General features: G+C 37.6%; 2 protein-coding genes across 6 annotated transcripts; one reads left to right on the forward strand and one right to left on the reverse strand.

Annotated features, from left to right (window-relative positions):
- Positions 1 to 1365: 1365 nt before the first annotated feature.
- Positions 1366 to 15526, reverse strand: khnyn (KH and NYN domain containing). 4 transcript variants are annotated; one of them, XM_067523212.1, is made up of 9 exons: positions 15414 to 15526; positions 11346 to 11597; positions 10406 to 10564; positions 7768 to 9503; positions 6981 to 7111; positions 6436 to 6532; positions 5759 to 5866; positions 5235 to 5336; positions 1366 to 4464 (listed from the first exon to the last, which is right to left on the reverse strand). In XM_067523212.1, the coding sequence occupies exons 2-9, from the start codon at positions 11562 to 11564 to the stop codon at positions 4095 to 4097; spliced, it is 2922 nt and encodes a 973-aa protein (XP_067379313.1). In that variant the 5' UTR covers positions 11565 to 11597; positions 15414 to 15526; the 3' UTR covers positions 1366 to 4094. The 4 variants fall into 4 exon arrangements, with proteins under 4 accessions (XP_067379313.1, XP_067379312.1, XP_067379314.1 ...); XM_067523211.1 differs by lacking the exon at positions 15414 to 15526 and adding an exon at positions 13047 to 13488; XM_067523213.1 differs by lacking the exon at positions 15414 to 15526 and adding an exon at positions 13047 to 13480 and having other exon boundaries at positions 10406 to 10540.
- ripk3 (receptor-interacting serine-threonine kinase 3) lies at positions 15488 to 26423 on the forward strand. 2 transcript variants are annotated; one of them, XM_067523218.1, is made up of 13 exons: positions 15488 to 15613; positions 16359 to 16522; positions 16603 to 16771; positions 17287 to 17442; positions 17704 to 17852; positions 18406 to 18455; positions 18982 to 19143; positions 19909 to 19991; positions 20130 to 20193; positions 20855 to 20907; positions 23413 to 23458; positions 23571 to 23767; positions 24023 to 26423. In XM_067523218.1, the coding sequence occupies exons 2-13, from the start codon at positions 16365 to 16367 to the stop codon at positions 24248 to 24250; spliced, it is 1515 nt and encodes a 504-aa protein (XP_067379319.1). In that variant the 5' UTR covers positions 15488 to 15613; positions 16359 to 16364; the 3' UTR covers positions 24251 to 26423. The 2 variants fall into 2 exon arrangements, with proteins under 2 accessions (XP_067379319.1, XP_067379320.1); XM_067523219.1 differs by having other exon boundaries at positions 20130 to 20187.
- Positions 26424 to 26431: the final 8 nt, after the last annotated feature.

Consider the following 26431-nt stretch of genomic DNA (forward strand, 5'->3'; position numbering starts at 1 on the left):
ACCCACTATTTCTCACTATAATTAACACTCCTGCAGAGGTAAAACAGATGCTGAAGACTGTACTAGGCCTGTTCAATGAGTGGAATTTCTGTCCTTTCATATCTCTGTGTGAAAATGTTTTCAGCCTTACTCAGCATGTTCCCAAAATAGATGTGCGGTCTATATGCTGTTGTTTAAATCTGACCCAACCGGTTTACTGAGTACTTATTCTCAGAAAGAGGAGACTTAATCCTCCTCTCTGAAGTTCAGAAAAGTCATAACATACCTAATGCTATCTTTTCCTGGGTAAACACAAATCATTTATTATGTGCACCGAACAAACAAAATCAAATAGCAAAGAAATATCATATAGCTAATATACAGAATATCATAATAGCAAATGGAGGCCAAAAAAGGAAAATACACTAAACAGTATTTTATCAACATTTTGGAGATACATGCATGAGGCTGTTTCTGTATTTTTTTGTAATTTATGAGAAAATAAGAAAAAGTTTTCCAGGATACATCTGTGATTCATTGCCCACTGACACAGGTTTGGGTCAGGTCGCATGACCGTGAAATATTCAGTATATGCAAACTGCTTTAATTCTTGCTGTGGTAATTTCTGGAATGTATACAATTAACTGTATAGAATATAAACTAAAATCAATCAATGCATTTTCACTAATTTTGTCTTAAACACAGCCTCCTTAAGTTAAACAACACTGACTGTCTCTTATACAGCTGTGGAGATGTTCGTCCTGTTGGGATCTGAACGTGAAAATGGGGTATGAGACACAATTGTAATGAAAAGGCACAAATAAGAAGCTACTCCTGTTAACTAATAGATAAGTATGGAGATAAACATAGTTTTCATATAAGGGTTTGCTATTATTATAACGTTATATATATATAACGTAATTTTGTTTGCTGCATATGTTACAAACAGTACTTCATCAAGACAATATGAGTCAAAGAATTCTGCTGCATCATAGCCACTTTCCTATAACACTTGTAGATAGTGCAACCTCTGGTGGAAGAGATCATAAACAGCAGTTTCTTGCAGCTGCTTTACCCCCAATGCAACTCAACCATTGACAAAAGGTCTCTCACTCTCACTCAAGAACTAGTTTATATTTATGAATAATATTTTGATGTGTGTTTATATAGAAACCCATATTTCATTTTAAACAAAATTTAGCCTAATTTAAAACAGGAGGCAGTTAAACTGAAGTCCCCAAATGCATGCTCACAGAGCTGTTATTATCTTCTTAAATGTATAAATAATAGTAATATTCTGCCCATTATAGTACAATAGTACTACAGTCAAGCTCACCCTAATTTTATAAATAGTCAGTCAGCCCTTTCAATAACAAATGATTGTACTGCTTTTATAAATTGGTTTATTCAAACTATATGCACAGTAGAATTCAGCACAGAAGTTTTAAAATGTACAAATATAGACAATACAAAAAGATTGCTTTGTTTTACAATTGGTCAAATGTTGCATTGCATCATGTTGCATTTGCTTTTTTGCAGCTCAACATTGAGCTTTACTCCAAGAGACATGAATAGTCTTCATTAGATCCCATCTCATTTGCTTGCCATTCACCAGTCTGATGACAGAATTGTGTGTACAGAATATTGCGTGCACTCATTTAATATTTTCCCAGCATGACACATTCTCATGGGAACAGATATCCGCCTATTCTCAGTAAGACCTGATGGTCTGTTTTTTTTTTGTTTTTTTTTTAAACAAGGTAGTTATAAAATACAAAATTGAGAAGGTTACAACAGATTCAAAATTACTAGCGAAAATAAAACTTGCTCTTCTTATTCTTTATAAAAAAATATAATAATAGTGGCATTTGGGAGCATTTTTTTTCTCAACCAAGAGTGACAAACAATATAAAAATATTTGTCGTAACAAGAGTAAACAAAAAGTTAATTACCCCAATGTCGTAATAGAAACCTCAACCAATATATATTGGCTTAAAAGGTGGATTATCACTATTATTTCAAAACTTCTCACTTCCAGCTATACTCAAAGCTAGTGACAGATGATCAAAGTTGCTTAATCAAAGTTGCTTAAGACAGGGCAGAAAAAGTGGTCAAGTAGGGGCTCATCCATTTCAAGATGTGTCTCTATCAACAAACACAAAGTAGAAAACAATCCAACCCTAAATCTAAACTTTAATTTCTCTAACAAATGACAGGTTAGGTATTTTTATAGCTACAGTTAAACCCAAAATTATTCAAACCACTGTCAGTTTAAAATGTTTGATTTTACTAATTTATACAGTGGCTCTTCTCCCCACAAACAATACTGGCAGAAATTGTTAGGAAGCCGTCAGTCATTCAATATTTTGGAATTACAACCTAAACAAACATTTTTAACAGCACAAAAACTAAAAAATTATTGGGTTCCAAATTATTCTTACCCTGTTCCAGTAATCATTTGCAAAGGCTGTATTTGTAATGACAGTTTCCAAATGATTCCTGTAATTGCTCACAAGATTATTACAAAAGTCCTTAAAAAGCTTTAACAACTCTTTCTTGGCAAAACCTTCAAGATCTTTGAGGTTGGAAGGCCTGCTGTGACCCTTTTATTGAGTTTCACCTATAAATTCTCAATGGGGTTGAGATCTGGATTTTGACTAGGTCAATCCAAAACCCTCACATGATTGTCTTCTGACCATTTCTTCACCACTTAGGCCATATGTTTTGTGTTGTTGTCCTGTTGATAAGTCCAACACTGACCCAGGATTAGATTCTCGGTCGTCCGCTTGAAGTTTTCTTTGAGAATCTTGAGACACTGCTCTTTTTTTTACGATGCCTTCCACTTTAACTAATTTGCCAGTACCACCAGTACCACCCTCCGGACATTAGACTGTTGCCCCTGTGCTTCAGGATGGGGATGATGTTATTTGGTTTGTAGGCCTCATTTTTCTTCCGCCACATGAAAGGCTGATCTCTGTGCCCATATAGCTCAAACTTTGTTTCATCTGACCAAAGAACAGATGACCAGAAGTTTTCATCTTTATCTATGTGAGACGTTGCATAGGCTAGGTGTGCTTTCACATCCTTGGTTGAAGGAGAGGAGTCTTTCTTGGTCAACGTTCACGGAGGCCACCCTGATGCAATGTCTGCTAGAGTGTCTGCCTTGATATATTCACAACAGTTGACCTCCATTCTGTCTGAAGAGCCTTAGTAGTAATTCTTGGACTGATCTGGACTTCTTGCCAAATCTTTTTGGAAAGCCGAGTGACAGTATTGCCCTCCAACCCCGTCCTTGGACAGTTTACACTGTGTTCGTGATGATACTTTGCATGGTTGAAAATGGGACTTTACATTGGCTGGCAATTCTTTTGTATCCTTTTTCCTTCCTTTCGGGGCATCAATAATCCTTGCTCACAAGTCCCAACTGTGGTCTTTGGTCTTTCGTTTCAAAATGGCTGAAGTTTAAGGAGCTACTCGACTTATATAGAGCAGAAAATTGGTCTTAAAAAATTAAGCAACATGCTATTTAACACATTTATGCCTCAGAAAACATACTTTGTCGTAACATTTCATGGTTAGCTGTCATGATTAGAAGAGGCTATGAATAAATTTGGACTTAGTGATGTGTTGTTATCACACTCTAAAATGTGTTTGTTTGTGCAGTAATTCAAACTTAAATGGTGTGTGCTGCAGATATTCTTATATTATCTGCCTATTCCATTTGTTGAGCGAAGAGATTCCATATAGTAGATATAGGTTAAATATAGGTTCTATATAGTAAATAGATGGCCATTTTCTATATAAGTTAGAAAAATCCAAAACCTCCTTCTAAATTGACAGAAGTATGAATAAATTTGAGCTAAACTGTAACTGTAATCTGCTTTATTATTAACAACTTTATTAACTCTTATTGTACAGACGTGGGGGGGAATACACAAGACAAAGTAAAAATACAAGAAAAAAGGTAAGCCATAATTAAATTATAGGTGTATTCAACTGTCAACAGAAAGCTCTAACACTTATTTAATAATGTTATATTTTCCTTGATTGTGTAGATCAGTGCGATTTTTTGTACTTGCTTTGGTGGGAAAAACGTTAAATATAAAAAAGGTCTCTTAGTCCTCCTGCTTTTCTAACATCAGATCAGATAGCACATTGATATCTGTTTGTGATGGGTGACACTGCAGCACAAGCATGACCATGTTGTCCTGCCCTGGAAAAACCTGACAGAGCTGTTCCCTCAAGCTGGCCGTTTCCTCTGGGGTCCTGTTTGCAATGAGACCTCCAGCTTCATGCTGCCTATCCTGGTGTGCTATATCCTGAACCTTCCAGTTCCCTCTGCCTTTACCTCCACCTGTTGCATCTAAAGCACCACCCAGTGTTCTATCTCGGAAGTTTAGAACCTCTGTTTGGGCACGTGGAGGTTTGGAGTCAGGGAAATTGGTGCTTAGACCAGCAAAAGAATGGTTTCCTGGGTCAGGAGTCCTAAAAAACCAACAACAACAACAACAACAATTAGAAAAAACTAATTCAGGAAACACATTGCATTCAAAGGTTTTTTTCTCATCACTTAAAAGGTAACTCGCTCACCACCACAAAAAATGCAGTGTGTAAGATGCATCATAATAAGAGCCACTTAGTAATGTAACAGTAACATTAATGCTACTGTTTGTTAATCATTTCAAAGACTTGTTTGGCTTCGTTGTCATTCTCTCAACAACCCAGGTCTACATTCTTCCATTTCAACATAGGCTCTTATTGAAATAGGACCTGTACATTTCAAATTCTTGTGGCACCAGAGTGTCACCAAATTCAAGCTGCTGCTTTAATGTAAAAACCCAATAACCCAAAATTCCCTAAAGCCAGTGGTTCTTCCTCTGGGCTAGAAACATAGTGGTGCAACGTGGTGGCTGACATGTAGATAGGTAGATACTTTATTTGCAACAGGAAATTCACATGCACTATATAGATTTTAAAGGCTTATTCTAAAATAAAACAAATGCTACAATCCTTATTATCTGGTGATCATTATTATATTCCATTTCTTAAACACTACATCTTTAAAGCTAAGATACATAATTTACGTTTGCACTAGCATGAAACTCAATCCCATTCATGACTAGGGATAAAATATGCAAATACAAATGCATTATTAAGTACAAGTGAAACCTAATCAAGTGTTTGTATGTGTGTCTCTCTCTGTGTGTGCGTGTGTGTGTTTGTGTTTGTGTGTGTGTGTTTGTGTGTCATAATACCTGTGTTGTGAACGCAAAAATTCATCCAAGTGAGGCCCCCCTCTCCCTAGAGGGTCATCTGGGACCATGAAGTGATCCCCAACAAATGTGTATTGAAGAAGTCTGGGGAGGCACATACACCAGATTGTGAGAGATTGTTGATCTTAATATTAATTTAGGTACAAGCAGGGGTGAAAAAGTAGACCCATACTGTTAACTGTTTGAACCGTTGTAATCTCTATTAAAAAGCTTTCTTACAAAGTAGATTGTGATTTGAGGAGATTTGAAACAAAGGCTGAATTTTAGACTGTTCTTTATTTCTTGCTTTTGGGCATAATGCCCAAACTAAGGGTGATTAATTGCTTGTTAAAATACAGTAGTTGCAGCTAATATTTGGTTTATTGACCAGTGAATTGCAGTTCTTATTCACAATGTAACTAAAAAAAAAAAAGACTTTACAGCTGTGTATATGAAATCACACAATCCCAATTTATTTTCTAGCCAGGTTCTGGAAGCTGTCACATGTGAATGATGTTCTGTTATACCTTTTTTTGATGATGTCCCTCCATACATGGGACTCGTCTGAGAGGTCTCTCAGGTTGTCATTAGTTACGATCACTCCATCTGTCTTTTGTGCAAGCTGGAGCATAAATCTGTTGGAAACAATGCAAAAAATATTATGAGAGATTAAGAAAAAAACTAAAGTCTTGCAAAAGAAATTTGACTCTTCACACTGGTGGTTATCTCAACCATAAACAAAGAAGCTGCCCTGTCTGATTTCTTAGGCAGGTTTTGAGTATCCTGTCCAAACCAATAAAGTGATAAAGTGTGTCTTTTAATGGCTGCAGATGTCCAACGATCCAACAAAAAATCAATCATCACATATATTGGACAATGGACACTGATGGAATTATCATTGTAGTGAATCTAATAATTATATTATAGATTAGTAAATAGTTGTATTGTCTTGTGTTGACAACAGAGAGTTGTTGAATATGTACAATATGTGTTTCATTAGTGGTTATGCACATTAACAGGATCCAATGGAGATGAAAGGGATTCTCACTTTCACACAGTATTTACAAGCTAGTAATTAAAACCTATAACTTTATGTATATCGTCATCATGGATATCTGTTACCATCCTCTATAACCACACAGACATGATAGAGTAGTTTATTTACTAAGATATAAGACTTTTTCAAGTAAGTAGGTTCATCTACCTGTCATCATATGAGCTGATCCTCTTACCCTGGAACTCCCTGGAGGGGGTGTAGGAAACAAGACCAAGCTTCTGTAGCTCAGTCAAATAGTGCTGCTCTAAATTTTGGAAAAAAACAACACTATGGTTAATGTGTACAAAATAAAAACACCCACTCAGACAAATTATTTAGTGTAATTCTGCTTCCCTACAGCAGGATAGGCTCAGAAATATAGCTTGTGATAATGTTTTCATTTAGTTTTGCTCTCTGACTGGCTGCGTATGTTGCAGAAATGTAAGGTTCAGTTTATTAATCGATTAGCTGATACACACAATGATTCATGCCAGATTACATGCTAGATTTACTGTTGATCCAGTCAGTTATAGGTGTTAAGTGTTATATTTTGCTGTTTTCTTTATTTTATGGGAGTTTATAGACCAAACTAATTTGCTTTCTAGAAAAAACTTTAGAAAATGTTAATTGCAGCCCAACAGTGTGCACATACCTTTAGTTTCTATTATAAAAATATAAGTTAAAAATAATACATGAAGAACAGGTAGTATTACCTCTAATCTTGTGACCACTTTTCTGTCGCCACTGTGGCAGGAGGGCGCTGATGTGACGATGGCCTCGGTCCCAAAAGTGTTGGACAGCTAAAGCAATTCCTCGACATGAGAAGAAGTGACCCAGCCCATGACTGTGGAACACAAAGAAAAACTTGTACAAATTCAGATTTAAAGAAAATAATTTGTTATTATACTCAGCCGTATTATCACAATTCACTGAATTTTTATCACAAATGTGATAGTTGTCTTTCTGTATTGATTTACTCTGACACACACTGAGCACCAAGCAACATTTATACATTCTAAACAGTGTGTATTACAATAAATATTCTTCCACAAAATATCTGCTATTCTTACTAAATTGGTGCATTTCATTCACCTTGTTTCACTTATTTCACTGAGATCAAATAAAACAATAATGGATATAAAACAAATTGTGACCAGCATCGATAACCTTTATTAATTAAACACAATCTTATTTTGACATCTAGAGCTGCAATGATTCTTGATAATCAAATCAAGTTTTCTCAGCTTATTGAAAAATTTCAAATGTTTGTTGTTTGTAGCTTATTAGTTATGAACATTATTTGATTGAATTTATCATACAGATGGTAAACAGTATATGTTTTTTTGACTATTCTGAGAAAGCAAGATAGATAAGGAAGGTGTCACTTATTTTTCCAAATGTCAGAATAGTTTCTGCAGAACCTTGATAAACATAAAGCCTAAATGTACGTATTACAATGTTTATCGCTGCAGTGTACCCACTCTTTGCTGTGATTCCCACCTCATGGCCACGTTGCTGCCATCAATAATAATTGTCCTCAGCTTCGGATCTCCGGGCTTATCTGTTAGCTGGAGGTCAAAGGGCGTCTGAAGTCCCTCAAGGAAACGCTGCTCTCCTGTCACCACCACTGAAGAACTGGACCCAAAACCCTTTCTTTCCCTTGCTCTAGTGGGAGATGTGTCAGCGACACCATGGGGCTTTGGCTTTAGGGTATTATCCTGAGTTGGATGAGTTGGTTTTAATTCATCAGTCCGGTAGATGCTTTGGCCATATTGTTTATTGGATTGGGAATTGCTGAATGCAGGATCCAGGGATGAGAGATACATAGGCATGGGTGGCCCTTTGACTTGAGGCTGTACTAACTGGTGTAGAGTTTGTGACTTTGAAGGCTGGTGTTGGTTTTTCTGTGAAGTGTACTGACTTGGGAGGAGCTGCTTATTTATATTAATCTGAGTAAACAAATCTGGTTCTGCAAATGATGCAGTCATTTTTAGAACATCTACCCAGTTTCGATCATCAGATTCCCTCTTTTTGTCATTTTCTGCTTTGGGTCCATGTTTTTCTAGTACCACATCATCCATCTCTCGTGGTCCCTCCCTGAAGGCGCCTGTCTCTTTGCTCTGCTCTCTCTGCAGCTCCAGGAGCAGCTGGTGAGTGGATGGATCGGGCAACATATTATAGACTTCAGCTACTTTCTGTTCAGTGTACCCGCAACTGGCAGCAGCTCTCTTCATGACTCCCAGGACAAAGTCTTCCTCATGTCCTTCCTCCTTTGTCTCACCACTGCCTTCTGGCTCATAATATCTTGGGCTTTCTATCACATCCCAACCTTCCTCACAGATGTCTCCATTACTTGTCATCACCTTACCACCACTTTCTGCTGTTTCTTTGTCCTCTCTGTGCTCAGTCTCGCAGGGGCGGTTCTTCGCACTCTGTTTCAGGACCACACCGCCCTGAATTGTTCGCTTCTGGTCGCTGCGATCTTGTTCCTGTTGAACCAAGTCCAGTATCTGTGAGGCCTCTTTAAGTCCTGTTTGAGCAAGTACTCGTTTCACAACTTCCTCTGTGTATCCCATGGCTGTGAAAAACTTTAAAAGAAGCTGAAAATCCTTGTTTCCCTTCAACAACGTTGTCTCTTTCTCACTCCTAAGCCCATCTTTATCTCTGGCACCTAATGTTTGCCTCTGCCCCGGCTGCTCCTCTTCTCCCACCTCCTGTGGAGAATGCATAAATCTTTCCTCAGCACCCTCTGCCCTCCCTTGAGCGCATGCTGATATGGAGAAAGACTGGAAGGAGTCCTTAGCAGCAGTGTTTGTTTGTGAACCCCCACTTATCCCTTCACCCAGTGAAGTAGTATTGGAGGCCTCAGGGAGTGAGTATGTGTTGGCAGAGGGTCTCTCCCAACTATCCTCCAAGTGATCATGTGGTTTACCCTTTTCTTCCAGTTCCAGGTTTGGGCTTGACCCAAGTCCCGAATCTTTCACCAAATCCAACAAGATTTCCTTCACAGATGCTGGTAGCACTAAAAGATCCAGGATATGCCTGTCATTCCATTTCTCCACCAGAGCTTTGAACGTCCGGCGCGAATCCAGAGACTCGCCTGAGCCTCTGTCTCCTGTCTCAGCTCGTCTGACCTGCGTGCCTTCATAGTTCTCAACCAGGGTTGTAATAAGGGAGCAGGCCTGCACCACGGGCTCTGCCAGACCTGATATAAGCAGGAATCCTGGAGAGCCAACCTAGTTTGGTAACGAGAAAATAGAATGAATTTTAATTTTGAGAAAGTAAAGGTTGATGTTCAAACTTAAAACTGCCTCATTGACACAATTTAAGTGGTTAAGGTGCATCATACTCATACAGTATGAGACATAAAACATGATTGTAAAAGTTGTGGCTTAAGAAGTAAGGTGGTAGTTGGACTAGCCACTGAAACAACTTCCTTATTATATTCTCACCTAAAGTTCTTCACTCACCTCTATTTTTACACTATCCACAAAAAATACTCTTGCAAAATTATACTAAATCACTTTGAAAAACACTTTTGTTTTTTAACCTTAAGGGTTTTACAGCAAATTGCAGCAACAAGTAGCAACTAATAGTGAAAAAGAAAGTTGTAAAAAGTACAAAAATTTCCATGAGTTGTAAATTTGTAAAACAATGTGTAGATATTATAAGAAAAGTTTCCATTAACGACATCACAGGGTTCCATTAACACACACTTCTAGAGGGTGTAGCACATTTTTAGATGATGTAACAGCAATTGACTAACAGTGTATTTTTTTGTCATTCTAGATATAACGTTATTAGCCAATATCCTTATTAAATCCAAAATTAAACATGGCACACCAATGCATTTGCGTCTTAAAGTTTGGGACTAGTAAAGAGATGGTAGAGTGATGAGGGTGTGGGTAATAAAATTGTTGTTGCTTGTTTTAATATTTAATGACCACACTTAAGACTTTATAATGTGGATGAATATCAGGAATTCACCAGGTGGGATATGATGTTGTATACTGTGCTAACTACAAAAACAGATCTGTCTTGTTTCAACTTGTATCACTTAGATCACTATCTTAATGTCCATCTGCCACATATATTAATAAATCAGAGAAAAAAAAACAACCCAGAATCCATTCCTTACCACTATATGTGCTGATGTGCATTTTATCAGACAGTCCATGAACAGCCCGCTGGCTCCACAGAAGACACAGTGAAGGACACTGGGATACGAAACCTCCTGCTGCTCCTCCTGGTTCACCACTCCTTTCACAAATAACTTAAAAACCAAAAATATTTTGTCCTGTTTGTGGTTATTTATTTAACTTTAGGTTATGACTTTAGTTGAGAATAAAATCAAGATAGCACATGGGCATTTGTGTCACCCACATTGATCGTGTATTATCAGATGAAAATGGTAAATCAGTTTTAGGTTGTGGTGGCTTTTTAAATGTCAGTACCCTGTTGCTCATGTGAAAAAGATACACTAGCATCTGAAGTGCATAGTTTCACTACATATATGTATGAACTTCTCTATAACTGTACTGTATATGTGTTTGACAATCATGTGATTACTGCATTTTAGTTTTCGTTTTATATGAGCTTCAGCACTAGTGTAGTTTCCAGAAACTTCACCACTGATTTGAATCTACTTGTATTTATGAGTCAGTTTACTTAATTTCCACTGTGTGTGGTCAGTCATTTTGACTGCATGTTTCTGCAGGCTGATCGCATAATGAAACTCAACTGAGAGATATTAATTAACATTTAAAGCCACTGATGAGTCAGTTTCTAGGAAGAGTATAATTTCTCTTTGAGAACTAACACTGCCGATATAACAACAATATGACTTTACCAAAATCTTTCCAAATTTAGGTTTACAAGTACAAAATCTGTACCGTAGTAATTTAAAACCAAATTTGAATAGCATTGATATAGTAACAAGATCAGAAGTGAGGTTTTAGTCATATTAGTGGGAAATGTTCCCACTAATATGTGGGCACAAGTTCTTCAGCAACATTGCCCAACTAAATTACTTCACCCTTGCCTAAATGTGTACTATAAAACAAGGAAATGTGTCTTACTTTTGCCGCTTTCACATTGTTGCATGGCCCTCGTAGTTTCAGCCATATCTGCCCATTGTTGCCACAGGGCATATCGTCTGCCCCGATGGAAAACGACACCCTGAATATCCGTTCCACAGTGCCATGCAGGGAGGCCAGAGATCCCCGAAGCATTCCAGCGCAAGCAAACTCATCCTCCACCTCTGGCTCTCTACCTCCATCACTTCTTTCGCGGTCCATCCCTTGTTCTTAAATCAGTTGCAGACCAACATACTGTGAAAAAATAAACAAACTAATTTCATGCAACTTTTAAAATATGTTACATGTTTTGGTGGAAAAAAAACGTATGACTGCACATTGTCGAGAAATCTGTGCTCTGAATTCATCACAATGATGAAAGGATAAATGATATTGGTGATATGTCAGAATGATATCTCAGAAAATACAATGAATGCAGGCTAAAGCTAACAATTAATCTGCCCTTTATTTTATATAACTGATATAGTGTTTTGTCTAGAAGACCACAGAAATACAATTATTAATATCAATACTCTCATGTGATGTTTCTAAATATCTTGTTTATTTCTGACTAATGGTATGACAAACAATGCATCAAATTAGCATATTTGAGAGCCTACAATCAGCAAATGTTTTAGAAAAAAATAGTTGCCAGTCAATTTCCTGACATTACTGCTAAAAAAATGATCTGTGAGTGCAGCTCTTAGTTGATAAAATACAAAAACAAATACTTTTTGTTGTTTCAGTGTGATCTTTTTCTCTGACAATGTAGGTTTGATGTCTGACTTAAAAGCATCACCAGGGTCAGGGTCACTAGATTAAGTGTTGGTTTAGTGACGTGTTGGTTAGCTGACTAACGACAGTCACAGTTCGGTAAGAGAGAATGTGTGAGTTCAATATCTACAAACTCCATGTGTTAAAATGTACACAAGCGTGAATATAAAATTCCCCTCAACCCCAAATTCATGAAATTCGTTTTCTTTTGAACTTTACAGTTGGATTCAATGATTATGTTGTAAGTACACAATTCACTGCTTAGAATGTGACCTTTAGTATTACTCAGAGTTTATCTCACCTCTGAAGGACCGCCCCTAACAAACTCCCACAGTTACACACTTGCACAGCTGGAAGTAAAACCACAGTTAAGGTCTTGTTCAAAACCTCCAAAATAAGGTTTCTGGAGTAAAAGCAAATGCTGCTTTTCACTAATCCCAACCTAAATCAATCTCATTGGTCCATGGATTGAACCAGCAAAATATATCTATAGTCCTATTAAGTTTGTAATTTAAATTCTAATCTGAAAGTGTGCTACAGTTTTACAACTAGTGGATATTTTCCAGTGAAGTACAAGAACACTTTGCACCTGACATACACTCATTTGCCTTCATCCAGCAGCATCCCAGCATCATAATCTGCTTCTGCAACTTTCCCCACACAATTAAAACAGCTACAACATCTAAAGACGTACATGCACAGCATAAAGAGAAACATGGCCTCTTTGGAAACCGTCTGACTGTTGTGAAACACACAGTCTTTTTCTAAACGATCTACTGAACTCGTTTTGTTTTTGTTTTTGTTTTTTGTTTTAACCAAAGATAAGGCTTAAACTGAGAAAATCTGCCTTTTAAGTCCGAAAACGATGCTTTCTATGTTTCTAAGATGAGGGAAAGTATGAAAAATCATCTCTCTGGGTTGTTTCCTTACGTGAAATCGGTGTCTGCGCCTTCCGAGTTTCGTTTCCAGCAGCAGCAGCTTGCTAGAGTCTTCCGCAATCATAACACAACATGAAAACGATCAGTCAAAAGTTCAACATGTCACGCTGTGTGAAGCCTCGAAATGTTCACTCCGCGGAGGGACGTGTGCGGGTTGGGCTGGAAATCACGCAACAACACCCGGCCCTGCTACTATTGCGTCGGCCAGACGGGGAGAAAGTCTGCGCTGGACGTTGACATGGTTTTCAGGCTGTAGACAAAAACGAAACCAAACGAAAGCACACAGGGCTTATCTCTGTTGGAGGCCGGGCATGGTGGATAAGCTGCTTTTTATCGCTAATAATATTGAGAACCCGATCAAAATCATGAAAAAGCGTCTGCGTGTATCTTCACATCCCAATGTTTTGCACAATATTTCTTTCCTCCCCAAATACCTCTCTGCGTTATTGTAGCCAACAAATAATACATATGTCGTTGCTTTTAAACATATCCATCGGCTAGAGACCAAAAATATAAAAGAGCAAAATGCATATAAGTCGAAGTCTATTTTATTGAAAGTTTTATTTACTTATGTCAGTGTTTTGTCTGACAGGAGCGGGGATTTCCAGTGACGTCAGAAGCGGGGGTTTTTCGTGTCGATTTTGTTATTAACTCTGTTCAGTGACTTCATGGCTTTATTGGGTCAGACAGGATCTGAAGCCCCTCACGTTTCACCCTTTGATCTCCCAAGCCACAGACATACATTTGTTAGAATAGGGCTACACTTAAAACAAAACAAAAAAAAAAACTATAAAAAAAACCTGTCCGTCCTGGTTTGTCTGTGTCTGTGACAGGAAAAGAACTCCTACACTATACATCCTGTGTTATTGGGGTAAAAATGCAACATCAAATGGGCGAGTGTGCAAACCTGTTCAGAGTCATTTAAAAGAAAAGACTGGCAGTAATCTCTCTATATTTTATAGTGAACAAACTCCCCAAACCTGCTGGATTACTTTGCATCTGGAAGTCCCACAAAAACCCCTCAGCATTTTCCTAGCATTACTAATAGTTACAGTGCCCAGTGGTTTTAGGAAATTAATGCATGTGACCTTTTAAAGAGGGACCACTATTTTTGCCACGGGGAGGGTAAAACCGTCAGAAAATCCTTTGAGAAAGTCCAACACATTGTTGGCTTTTGTGCTTTTGTAGGTTTTATTGACATTATCAAAAATAAACTATTAAGAGTTTAGAAGGTTACTCATTCATTTGACAGTGTTTTTCATCTTCTGGTCAACATTTTTTATTCACAAACAATCCATCCGAACCTCAGGTGTTGTCTTCTACTGTTATTCTTCGGTGTCAAAGCATAGTGACTACATTACCCATTATGCAACTTAAAAGGCAGTCTAATAGCTCTGGGTACAGTGGCGACAGCACCTTCTCACTTCCAAGCTGCCAGGTATTTTTCTTGTTCTGACATTTAGTCTCCCAACTCTATAGGTTTTATACAACGTATGTTGTAGTGGTACTTCATAGCATGTGTACATATAGTAGGGGGTGTTCTTTTTTTTACCCCCATTCTGAAGATACAGTGGTGATGTTATCTCCAAGTCTCTCTGAAACTTTATCATGTGGCTGTAAATAAAACCCTCTGTACAGTAAAGATTACACAGTAGGTTTCAAGTCTCTTTTAGGAGGGCTCGCAAAAGTTGATTTTTATGGCAGAACAGCTGCATGGGTTTGTATTAGTCTGTACAGGTGTAACAAAGATATGGAAACTGAGTATAAATCTTCATGTTTCAGTTTTTGTTATTCGCAAATATGCTGAGCAAATGTCAAACAAATTGCCCTAGTTTACGTGACACTCAGTGAACACTGGGTTTACAAGACTTAGTGTAAACCTCCCTTTTACTGTAAGTCACTTTGCACACGATGCCCTCTGCTGGCCAAATTAAAACCAGTTTTTACAAACGTTTTTTCGGCATAAGATTTGTGTAATTCTTGCTGATGAAGCCTGTGCCTGTGAGTTTATAAAACTGACATGGTTACCATAGCTACCATAGCATAGCTTTCCCAGGAATCATCCCTGTCTTTCTTTTCGGCCAAATTAGGACTGTTTGCTTCTTAAATCCATAATACAGACAACAATTTCACTACCAAAATGATGCTCAGAAGCTCAGATACAATTACAGTCATTTGAGTTACATTAACTCAAACGGTTTGTTAACAAGGCCATCAATTTATAATAGTTATAAACATGTCACAAATTAAGTCAAATGAGCAAAAAGCAAAAACGTGAGCAAAAGTACAAATAGACACTAGAAGCCATTTAACCAGACAACAAGGAATAGGATTAAAGAAGTTGTCACCACACACTTGCCTGTTTGCTGAGTAAGCCACAAGCAGAAGTAAATTACTGGGATATATCTGCATTGTTTCACTTCTGCTTTTGCCTGTTGAGTTGGGAAAAGAGTTGCTGCTGCCGCTGTTAGTAGAAAGCAACTGGCTTAGCAGGAGGGTTTTTACACTTATCTCTGTCAGTATGGTTGGATGATGAGGTAGAAGGGTAGATCCCTGAGGGTGAGTGGTTCCCCCTTTCTTAAAAATCACCTTGATATTCTTATAAGTACTTTTAGTGTCTGTTGTTATGATTTGATCAGGAAAATGTTGCATTTGTCTCTGTTTTCTACCCTTAATGTTATCTGTTGTGACGTGAATTTGCTATTCTATACAGTACAGCGCGATTGTGACTTACTTTTAAGTTTAGATCTAAAATGGAAAGTCTTTAATCTTCAGGGTATGAGCAAGAGGCAGAAAGCTTACTATGTGACATTACAGTAGAGTACACTTCAATACACCAACAAGAGCTACATAGTTTCAAAAATAATTGAACACTGTGCCTTCACCGAGTAAATTATCATGGCAGGACTGTATTTTTACATTCAATAGGCGTTTATTTTCCATCGCAAGCTTAGTACAATGAACAATAAAAATGTGGTTTCCTTTTATGTGTGTGCTCACCGGGTGCGAGTGTGCTTTTAAAGTCTGTAAGGTCCCAGTGTGAAATATGAAACCATAGTGTACTTTTAAATACTGACATTTGAAAAGAAACTTCCCTGAAGATACTTGTGTTGTTTTTGGTAGATCAGAAGCCAAAATAATATGTTCATCCATCTGACAAACCCTGCTACCTCTTAGAGGGGCCCTGTTACTTCCTGAAACTGTAACATGAGTACATGACGTGATGAGTTCATTTTAACTTTATGTGAGGTGGATGGAACAGTTGGAACGTGTACAGTATTTTTTCGAATAATTTCCCCTCCAGTTAAATATGGCGCTGGCGAGCTGTTTAAGTCCAATGTTGATTGAAGACCATAGCCTGGAAGGCTGGGAGGTGATTGGCTCTGGAGGTTTTGGGCAAATTTACAAAGCCAGGCACCATCAGTGGTGCTACGAAGTGGCCATTAAACTTCTTCATTATGATGATGGGTGAGTAGTTGCAAAGAATTTGTGTTTAATGCAATAAAAAATCCCAAAATAATTACTGACACACAATGAAACACAAACAGGAGGAGTTCATCTTTGATAAGGGAGCTCAACATGATGCGTCAAGGGAGCAACCCTCATGTTATTCAGGTCCTTGGGATTTACAAGGGTCGACCGCCATTGTCGGGATTGTCAGCACAGCTCGGACTGGTCATGGAGTTCATGGAGAGAGGATCCCTGGCATTCTTACAGGTAACTATGTAACTACAGTTCCTACTTTCATGTTTGTGTGGCAGGGTGATCCTCTGATTTTTCATTTAGCACCACCAGTGAGTTTGATATTGAAAACCGAATTGACATTGACAACAAAATTATAATTTGCTGCAAATGTGTAATTTGACAAGGGGTGGACAATACTTGACTTTGACTTGACTTTGACTCCTATCCAATTAACCAGATTAACAGAAATATGCCACTGATATAAAAGATAGGATCAGGATTTCTTACTAAAATAGATCATGTAATAGTATCAAACCTTTTTGGTTGTCATTTATTATTTATGGTGTAATAATGGTAAAATTTGTACTGATGTTAAGATGGGAAACCAATCCATGTTACGCCTGCTAAACATCAACACGTCAGCGCTGTCCCTTTTGGTTTAACATTTAACTCAATGCACCATAGCGCCGAGATAAAACGTCACAGAGCTCTTTCATACTCTTAGTCTTGTTTTTTTTTACTTCGACTATCTTACTTTGTTCTCACAGGACACCTTATGCGGGACTCCACCGTGGCCTCTGGTCTTCAGACTGGCTCACCAAGTTTCTCTGGGTATAAACTTCCTCCACAGTCTCTCACCTGCGATGCTTCACTTGGATCTGAAGCCCAGCAACGTGCTGTTGGACTCCCTGCTCAATGCCAAAGTAAATCCCAGACTTGATATTACTGCACACTTACCTTACACTGTTATAGAAGTTTGACCTCTGCAAAACTGTTATGCACAAGGACAAAATAATGTTACCACCATGCACATTAGCGGTTTGTGAAATGTTGTATGTTGTAGAAACAGACAAGCATATTGTGTTGTCACTGACCTTTGTGCCCTTTGTGTGTCTTCCTCTCTTCTCTCAACTGCTTCCTTCTTCTCTGTGCTAATTTTCTTTTCCGTTGTACATTTTCTCCAGCTTACAGATTTTGGTCTTGCCCGCTTTTACCACAGCGTCACACGAGTTTCTAAGAAAAACAATGAAGAGGAAGGGGGAACAATCAGCTACATGCCACCGGAGGCATTTGACTTATCGTACAGTCCTACACAAGCTTCTGATATCTACAGGTACAGGAGCACTGAATGCAGCTTAGTTTATAGTGTTTAATTTATCATCGCATAAGAATTAATAACAACACTTAATTTTAGTTTGAAAATTTACATGACCTTACTGATGTATCTTTGATACTGAGGAAAAAACAAACTGCTTGTTCAACACAAAAAATCCAAAAATCCAATCGGAATGAAACAACTGAACTGTACAATTACACATCAGTAGCCTATATATTTTCAGAATAAAACTGTAAATAATCACCATCAAGCAACTTTGAAGAGTCTTTAATTTATGCATTACATCAAACACTTGTTAAACACAGATTTAGTCTTGGTAGGGTTTCAAAATAACGGGGGTATAGTCTTCTAACGAATAAGGTAAACTGCAGGTTTCCCAGGTACAAAAGACAGTAAAAGCATTTATTGACACCTAGTAACTTTCAGTTCCTGCAAACACTTACTCAGTTTGCCAAATAATATGGCACTGATAATAGTCTATAATTGATAATGCCAGTTGATGTTTTTATGACTGTTATGACATCGTCATGATCCTGAATCTCTCTTTCAGCTATGGTATACTGCTGTGGTCAATCGTCACAGGAAAACAACCATACGCAAGTAAGTAACTGTTGTATCTTGTAACTCTTTTCATAACCTCTCTCCAGTTCTTTACCTTTATTAACCTTCTATTACTCCTATTGTTTGTAAGTTAGAGTCACATCCACTAAAAGTCACATCCACCAAAATATTCTAAATTAAAACTAGTGCAGTCTATGTACTAACGGGAATCTAGGACAGTAGTGTATATTTAAATATTAACTCTGTTAACACTTCAGGAGTTTTCAAAATTCTATGCAAAGTGGCTTTAAGCATGCAACAGTGGATATTTTTGGACAGGTTTGGTTGCAAACATTAAACAACATACACAGATTAGAGGTTAGAAAAAAGGTGCCTTTAACCTTAGCAGTTAATGTTACATAATAACATAAGCCGTGATCTGACATCGTCCAACCCCTGGGTAGTTGGAGTCTACCGGCAGTTGCTTAATGCAGTTGGTAACCCTGTTCAACACAATATTATATAAATATCTATCTCTGTGTGTGTGTGTAAATCTAATAACATTTTAACCCTTCTATTACTGTAGATGCAAAGTCCAGCATAGTGCGGTTACGAATTCCAGAGGGAGACCGTCCATCGCTGGAAGAGATCAGGTGCCAGGCTGCAGGACGTGCAGGGCTGACAGGACTGATGGAGCTCATGGTGAGATGCTGGGATGCAAGACCCATCGAAAGGCCATCCTCTTTTGGTAAGAAAACTGCCTCATTTGCTGTTAATAGCTACCTGAGGACTGCTTCAAAAAGGTACCTTGATGATCATGCACGCCTAAAAAAGGGCTGATAAGGCAACCACTTTAGTCCAGACCTAATTATGTCAATAGGTGTCAAATTAACATGGCATTCTTCGATTCTTTTTCTGTACTTCTGTACTTTTAAAAAATATCACATTTTTTTGTGTAAAGTATCCCCATGATTGACATAAAACAAATTTCCATCAGCCTCTGACTTTATGTATACTGCTGGAATATGTTCCTAACCTGCTGGTAAACGTTACACATACAGTATTTAACATCTACATTTAGGGTTTGTCACTATGAGCATGTTTACTTGATGATAACATTTAGCATCCAGAATAGTCAACTTTTTCTGAAAGCTGCATTGAATCCAACTTGCTACTTCCATAAAGGTAATAAATTACTGAAAATTACTCTAATAGCACTCAGATACAACTTTCCCACATCCAACTATGCAGATGATGTTTGGTTTATAGCAACCTTGAAAGTAAAATAAAAAAGAAAGACATTTTTGCTTAAAATTCCCATTGCAATCACACTGAATTTCCATTTTATATCACTATGCTTCATCATCGTGTCACTACATGAATCACCAAACACATTGAAACTTAGGTGGTGATGTAACCTAAAAGCTCTAAAGACTAGGTATGTCTGACATACTTTTATTAGTTAGTCGTTCCTGGCCCTATACATTTTATAAGCACTTTACTTTCTCCACAGAGTGTACCAGGGTAACAGAAGAACTGTATAAGATGCACAAACATGCAGTTCTTGATGCTGTCCATCAAGTTTTGAAGAAACTCGTAAGTATCAAATCTCTCTAAAAACACTTGAGTCATGCTATTATGAAGTTGCAAAAGTTTCTACCTGATGCAGCATATCTATTTTTTCTCATTAATTCACATCAGTTCTTAATTTGCTCTTTCTCTTACTCTTTCCAGAACCAAAAGGAGGAAGAAAGATTAGTAGAGCAAGTTCAGAGGATTCATATCACCGAGGGTACAGGTCTGCCTCTATAATAAACCTTTGTTTTTTTAGGCGGGCAAAAGCGGTGCCTTACAGTTTTAGTTGTCATTGCAAAATAAGCCAAAATATGAGGCTAGCAGCGTCCCCCTTTTGACACATGTTTTGGAGTCCCCTAAACTTATCCTGGTTTGCCCCCTCCTAAAACTATGCCTATTGCTCAACCACTTTAAAGCAAAAAGATGTTTACTTTTAAAAATTCATAATAAAATAAACAGATACTGTAACACTCTTGTGTCTGCATAGCAAGCAGCTGATTCATTTTAATTAGTAGAAAATTTAAAAAGGAGAAGCCAACTTTTTACATAATCTCCCTGCAAAGATCACTAAATCCAAAAAAAAAAAAAAAATCTTATATTGATATTAGGTTTTGTTTGAGCCAAGCTACCGTTGCTGTTTCCCTGTGTGATTTTGCTAACGCTGGTCACCAACTGCAAGAAAGTAAATAAGTGTATTTCTCCATCAATCTCCCTATACCTGCTAATTAATACATTATATCTCATCTGTTACATATGTCTTTTTTGATTTAGTCTTTTTTAACCATATTATAAGTACTGTAACAAGATAAAGATTTCTATTTAGAGCAATTGTTTTAATGTTTAATGTTGTTTTGCTTGGTCTTTTTTTGTGGGGCATCACGTAGCTGACACCGGTAACTTCTATGAAAAGGTGTTGACTGGGGGCCCACCGATTCAGGTAGGATTTGAAAAATTCTGACTGTTGTTGTGACACGAAGATACACTGTTAGAGAGAAATTCACGTGTTTCCAAAAACAAATGTACAGATCATTTTTGTTAAAAAATGGATCGTCTCTGAAATATTTTTTGTTTCTTTAATGGAGGAATGACCTTTTTTTTTTTTTTTTTTTTTTTTACCCCAGAACTACTCACAGTTCACTATTTATGTGACTCAATGTTGGCCAATACTGGGGTATTATTACATGCATCACTTCCTGTACCAGGGAAATTTTTCACAGGAAGTAGTGTTGAACTGCACCAGTAGTGTTAATATGCTGAATAACTGAAGAAAGTGCACAAACATTGGATCAGTCATCTGTCAGACAATTTGGAAAATATGCATCTTTGCTTTTTTTGCCAAGTCATGACTGTACTATGCTAGAGGTTACATTAACATTAGCTTTAAATGTAAAATCATCTATTTGTAATTTATATTTCCCAGATGTCTCAACCAGGACCAGTTGTTAAGCAACTACACCCGCAAAAAACAATTTTACTGCCAAGAAATGTAGTTTGATGTAATGTAAGCTTTATTTACACAAGACTTCAGGGATTGACCTAAGCACCTTACAAAAATGTTAAAATATTAAAGTTAGAACAATAAAATACAGGGTAATTTGGTCACGCTTACACAGGTTAGTAGGCAAGCATTCTGCACCAACTGTAGACGCTGAAGAATTGTGCTGTGCTATAAATCCCCACCAGCTTATCAAGATGAGAGATAAGCATCTCACAGTCCACAGTGTCAAATGCAGCTGTAAGATGTAGCAGGATTTTTGGCATCCAATGCCAGCGAAATGTCATCGAGCACCCTCAACCAAGCAGTTTCACGACTCGTACGACATCTAAAACCGACTAAAATTTCTCATAAATACCATTAAAATAAAAAATAATAATAATAAAAATTGTAACTGATTATAAACTACTTTCACTAAAACTTTGGATGACAAAGGGTAAATGTTCAACTGGTCTAAAATTAGATAACAGAGACATAAACAACAGACCAAACAAAGAGACTAAGACAGAGACTAACAGATAACCTAACAAATGCTTAAGACAGGAATAAATTAATAACCAATCAAAACACTTAAAGACTGGGCAGCGATAAACAAACACTAAACAGGATCAAACTAGCAGAGACGAAGAGATAACCAAAACCCTCACAGGAAAGGGGATAAACAAATGACTAAGCAGGGAACTTAAACGGGAAAACAAATGAGAAATCAGAGACCAACAAACCAGATGAACTGGCAGGGACTGATGAGAGTGCTAGGTTTATATAAACAGGGGAACAGGTGAAAACACTCAAGACTAACCAGGTGAAACAGGAAATGGAACCAAGGTGCTACAAAATAAAAGTACAACACAGGCAGCAAGAAATGACAACAAACAGTAGTTTGAGATTATGACACTGTGGCTAACCCCACCTTAAAACACTCATTAAAAACACATGTAAAGTAGGACCAACATTACTAAAGCCCTCTTTCAGTAAGCTGCTAGGTATAACATCCAAAAGGTGATTAGTAGGTTTCAGAGCTTTTACAACATCAGTTAAAATATTAACATAGATTAAAAGGAGACATCTGAAGAAGACATATTACTATCAATAGTGTTCTCTCTGCAGCATCTTTTCCAGCAAAATGATTTAGAAATTCATTTCAACAATCTATTGAATCGTTAACAGCAGAAAGAAGTCCAGGATGAACAACTGAGTTGATTGTTGTGAATAAAGCTTGGGGGCATCCTGATATTCCCGTAGGCAGTCACATGGTCCAGGGAGACATGAAGATTGTCCTTCTTCCATTTACATTCCGCATGAGTAGTGTTATTCAGGCACGGGTCCTCAATGGGCTTGCAGACTTTACGTCTCGGGGGTCCACAGTATCCAAAATATCTAAACAAATACCGTGAAACAAAGTAAAAAAATCATCTGGACTCGAGTTCACCAGGAACACGTAATATTGATGACATAAACGCAGATGAAAAAGCGTCTGTGAAGCTATAGGACGGAATCAACGGACTGACAGGCGTGATACAGTATGTTGAAGAGGAATGTCAAATAACAGTGGGAAATGATAAAGGAATAAGGAAATAAAGGAATCATCCTTGCCCTTTATAACAAGAGAGAGTCCCTTTGAAATAGATAAATCAAGGGTATGTCCGTGTATATGAGTAGGACCAGACACGGATTGAATAAGATCAAATGAATCCAATCAAATATAGAAATCTGAAACCATCTTGGAGTCCAAAATATGCTTCAGTTTTTATCATTTTTGACAAATAAAATGCACCATACTAATTTGTGAGCTTTAGTTGTGCTCCTGGTGGCTTTAGATACATTTGCACCAAGCTAACTTAGCTGTTGCCTTGTGTTTACATATTTATTTTTTATCGTAATATAAGCCAGGTTGCTGGTAAGTCATAAACAACTGACACAAAGAACCATTACTTCTTTTTGTTACAGGAAATGGCTGGTGGGTTGATGGCAAATGAAGAAGCCAAAGTCAAAGGTAAAAAGGAAGTTTGCACTTTAGCAGGGAAGCTTTTGCTTGTAGATCCTGATTCAGAAAATCAGTCGTTTCATGACTTAATGTGTTTACATAAATGTGTTCTCTCTTTCAGATGTGCCTTCCCCTCAAAATGTAAATGTGTGTGACAGTGTCCAGAACTGTTCATCAACAAAATATAAAGTGAAGATGTCATCTGTTCATCCCATTGAATCCTCACCACAGCGTCCTTCCACCAGGAGATCAACTCAAAACAAAGCAGCAAACATTTCCCTGCTGGATTTTAGGCAAAACAATGTTCCACAGTACCAGGTATATTTTCTTAGTCAGCATTATTGCCTTAAACATTTGCTCCACAATGAGACAGCTCTGATGTTTAAAAAATGAAATGCATAAGCTATCAGATATCTAACAGCTAGTTCACCATTCATAAGACTGAATTCTATTTCCTAATGAGGCACTAGATGCCATTGCAGTTGTTTAAGTACAGGCTACATTTTAGAACGCTGTTTCCTCAAAAGTTTTGCAGTACTCATGGCATCCTCCATGTCTTCTCTGTAACTGCAGCGTCAGTTTTCCAGCCCTGACACTTTCCCCTGCAGTCCTCCCATTGCAGATAAAGTCTGCATTCATCTCAGCAACGTCGTTGGATTTCAGCACGGTACCAACAACAGCATGAACATCTACACTACAGAGCACTTGGAGAGAAAACGTCACCCAACAGCACCGTCTAGTGTAAACATCCCTCCACCGCATGGAGGAAGTTGGAAGAACAAGAGAGGAGGAGTAAGTTGAGCGCAAATGAAGGTTGTTGATTTTAAGTTCTCTTATGTTTTTTTTTTGTGCAGTGCATAAAAATGATGTTTTCCAAGACAAGCTCCCTGTATGAAGCCATGACACTTTGGTTGAATCTTCTCTGGACAGGATTCAGAAATATGTTGTCACTCTTTATTTATTTTGCTTTTTTTGTATGAAACTTTTACACTAGTGAGCCAGCCCTCCCACCTTCCCTTTGCCCTGTCAGTAATTTCCAAGCTAACTCTGGTCATATGGTCTTTTTCTCTGACTGTGGTCTGCAAATCTTCAGTGCCAGCTCATCAGTGCCAGAACACCACACCGAGCAGAAATCACAATAGGTCAAGCTATAGACTACTGTTTGGTGGACTTTTGTGGTACTTACTACGCTAATTATAGTAAAGTAAAGTAAAGTCACGGAAATGTACAGATTATATTACATTTGTATATAATTTTTAAAAGGTATATTATTAATAGCCCATTCCCCTCCCCAGCTGTGCAGTGCCGGTCCAAGCCCGGTAGAAATTGGGGAGGGTTGTGTCAGGAAGTGTGTCCTGTGCCAAACTGTGCCAAAAAAAACTGTGCCAAAGTTTGACAGGTGTGTGTCATTTTGTGGTTGATTGTATTATACACAAACAAATAATTTCAATGAAGTGTTGGAACTAACATATATGGAAAATACCAATGCGTCACAAATAAATCCTGGAACACACATTATACAGATGATGTTAGTGGAACCACTGAGCATTAATCAACAATATGAAATGTTGTTTTTCCCCTACTTTCCCCATGATATGCTTTACACTTTGAGTAGCTTTTTTTTTGTAAGCCAGAATTGCCAAAACAAGCCAAAACAATGACAATGACTAATGAGTTACCAACTAGGAAATGAAATAGGCTTTAATTACTTATTAATGACAAAAACTGTGCTCCTTACTCAAACTCAATATGCTGTGTTTGAAGTGGGAAAAAAGTGCCGGTGAAACTCCTGCTTCCAGGAATCACTAGTAGGCTGTGAAACTTTACCATCAACTAACCAATTAGTGGTAAAAGAGATAAATGATGGGTTGAAGCTGTTTCGGCTTTATAACCTGATGCATTTCCAGTTTTATTTACCTCTAATCATGTTTTAACATCATATAATGACTGTAACATCTTTTTTTGCTCTTTAATTTCAAGAATGAAATATTCACTGATAAAACATAAAGAAAGAGCCACAGAAAAAACAAAACAAAACATGAGTGTAAAAGCACGAGCTTATCATGTAGCATTATTTTGTCATTTGCACCAGATTTAATCCATGTAAACACACTGGTTGGTTGCACATAACCCCACTGTGCACTAGCTCATGTAGTTGCCTTCCTTCAGAAGAAGACAAGAACAAAGATTGTTTCAGCAAATATATCAATACATTTATTGATTTCTAAATATGTAAATTGGGAGTACTCTCCCAGACTTCTCAGTACAGTTACACCAAGAACTTGCTCGGTGCTTCTTTTTATTTGCGAATGACAAGAACGAGAGGCAGGCAAACCAATTTGAATTCAGGAAACGTTAGGAGCACTGGGTGTGATCGACAGAGGGAATTTGCCTCTGCATTCAGTGATTCCATCAAGCTACATTTCATCATGAGTTCAATAGGATTTGCAGGCCAAAATATGAATAATTTAATATAATAATAATCCAAGATGACTTGAGGCAGCGGCATGAACATTTTCCCACCATGAAAACTGTGTATTTCTCCATCAACGAGAGAAAGGTGTGGAGAACTGGCCAGCAATAATTAACAATAACAGGAAGCAGGTCAACTATCAAGTGAGAAAAGCTCCAATCTGTGTTTTTTTTTTTTTGTTGTTGATCGGAGCATGTATCTACAGGATGGAAACAACTTTGACAAGACAGGCAATACAATTTTTCTGTTGTGTGGAACCCAACAGCTCATCCTGGATATAAATTCATTGTGTTGAACAGTTTGCAATGTGTGCAATAAAAAAAAGGAAATAATTGGAATGATAGTGTTTTGTGATTTAATGTTACTCAAAAGTTTTAAAATGTATAATCAGCAGTTAAAGTGAGGTTTGTCTGTGGTCGTCTTTATTCGGTTCATGTTAGGTTAAAATGGTATTGTATGTTAATCTGTCACAAGGTAACAGAACATCATAAATATCACTGCCCTTCAAA

This window comes from Channa argus, chromosome 12 (genome assembly GCF_033026475.1).
Source record: "Channa argus isolate prfri chromosome 12, Channa argus male v1.0, whole genome shotgun sequence".
Classification (NCBI taxonomy): Eukaryota; Metazoa; Chordata; class Actinopteri; order Anabantiformes; family Channidae; genus Channa; species Channa argus.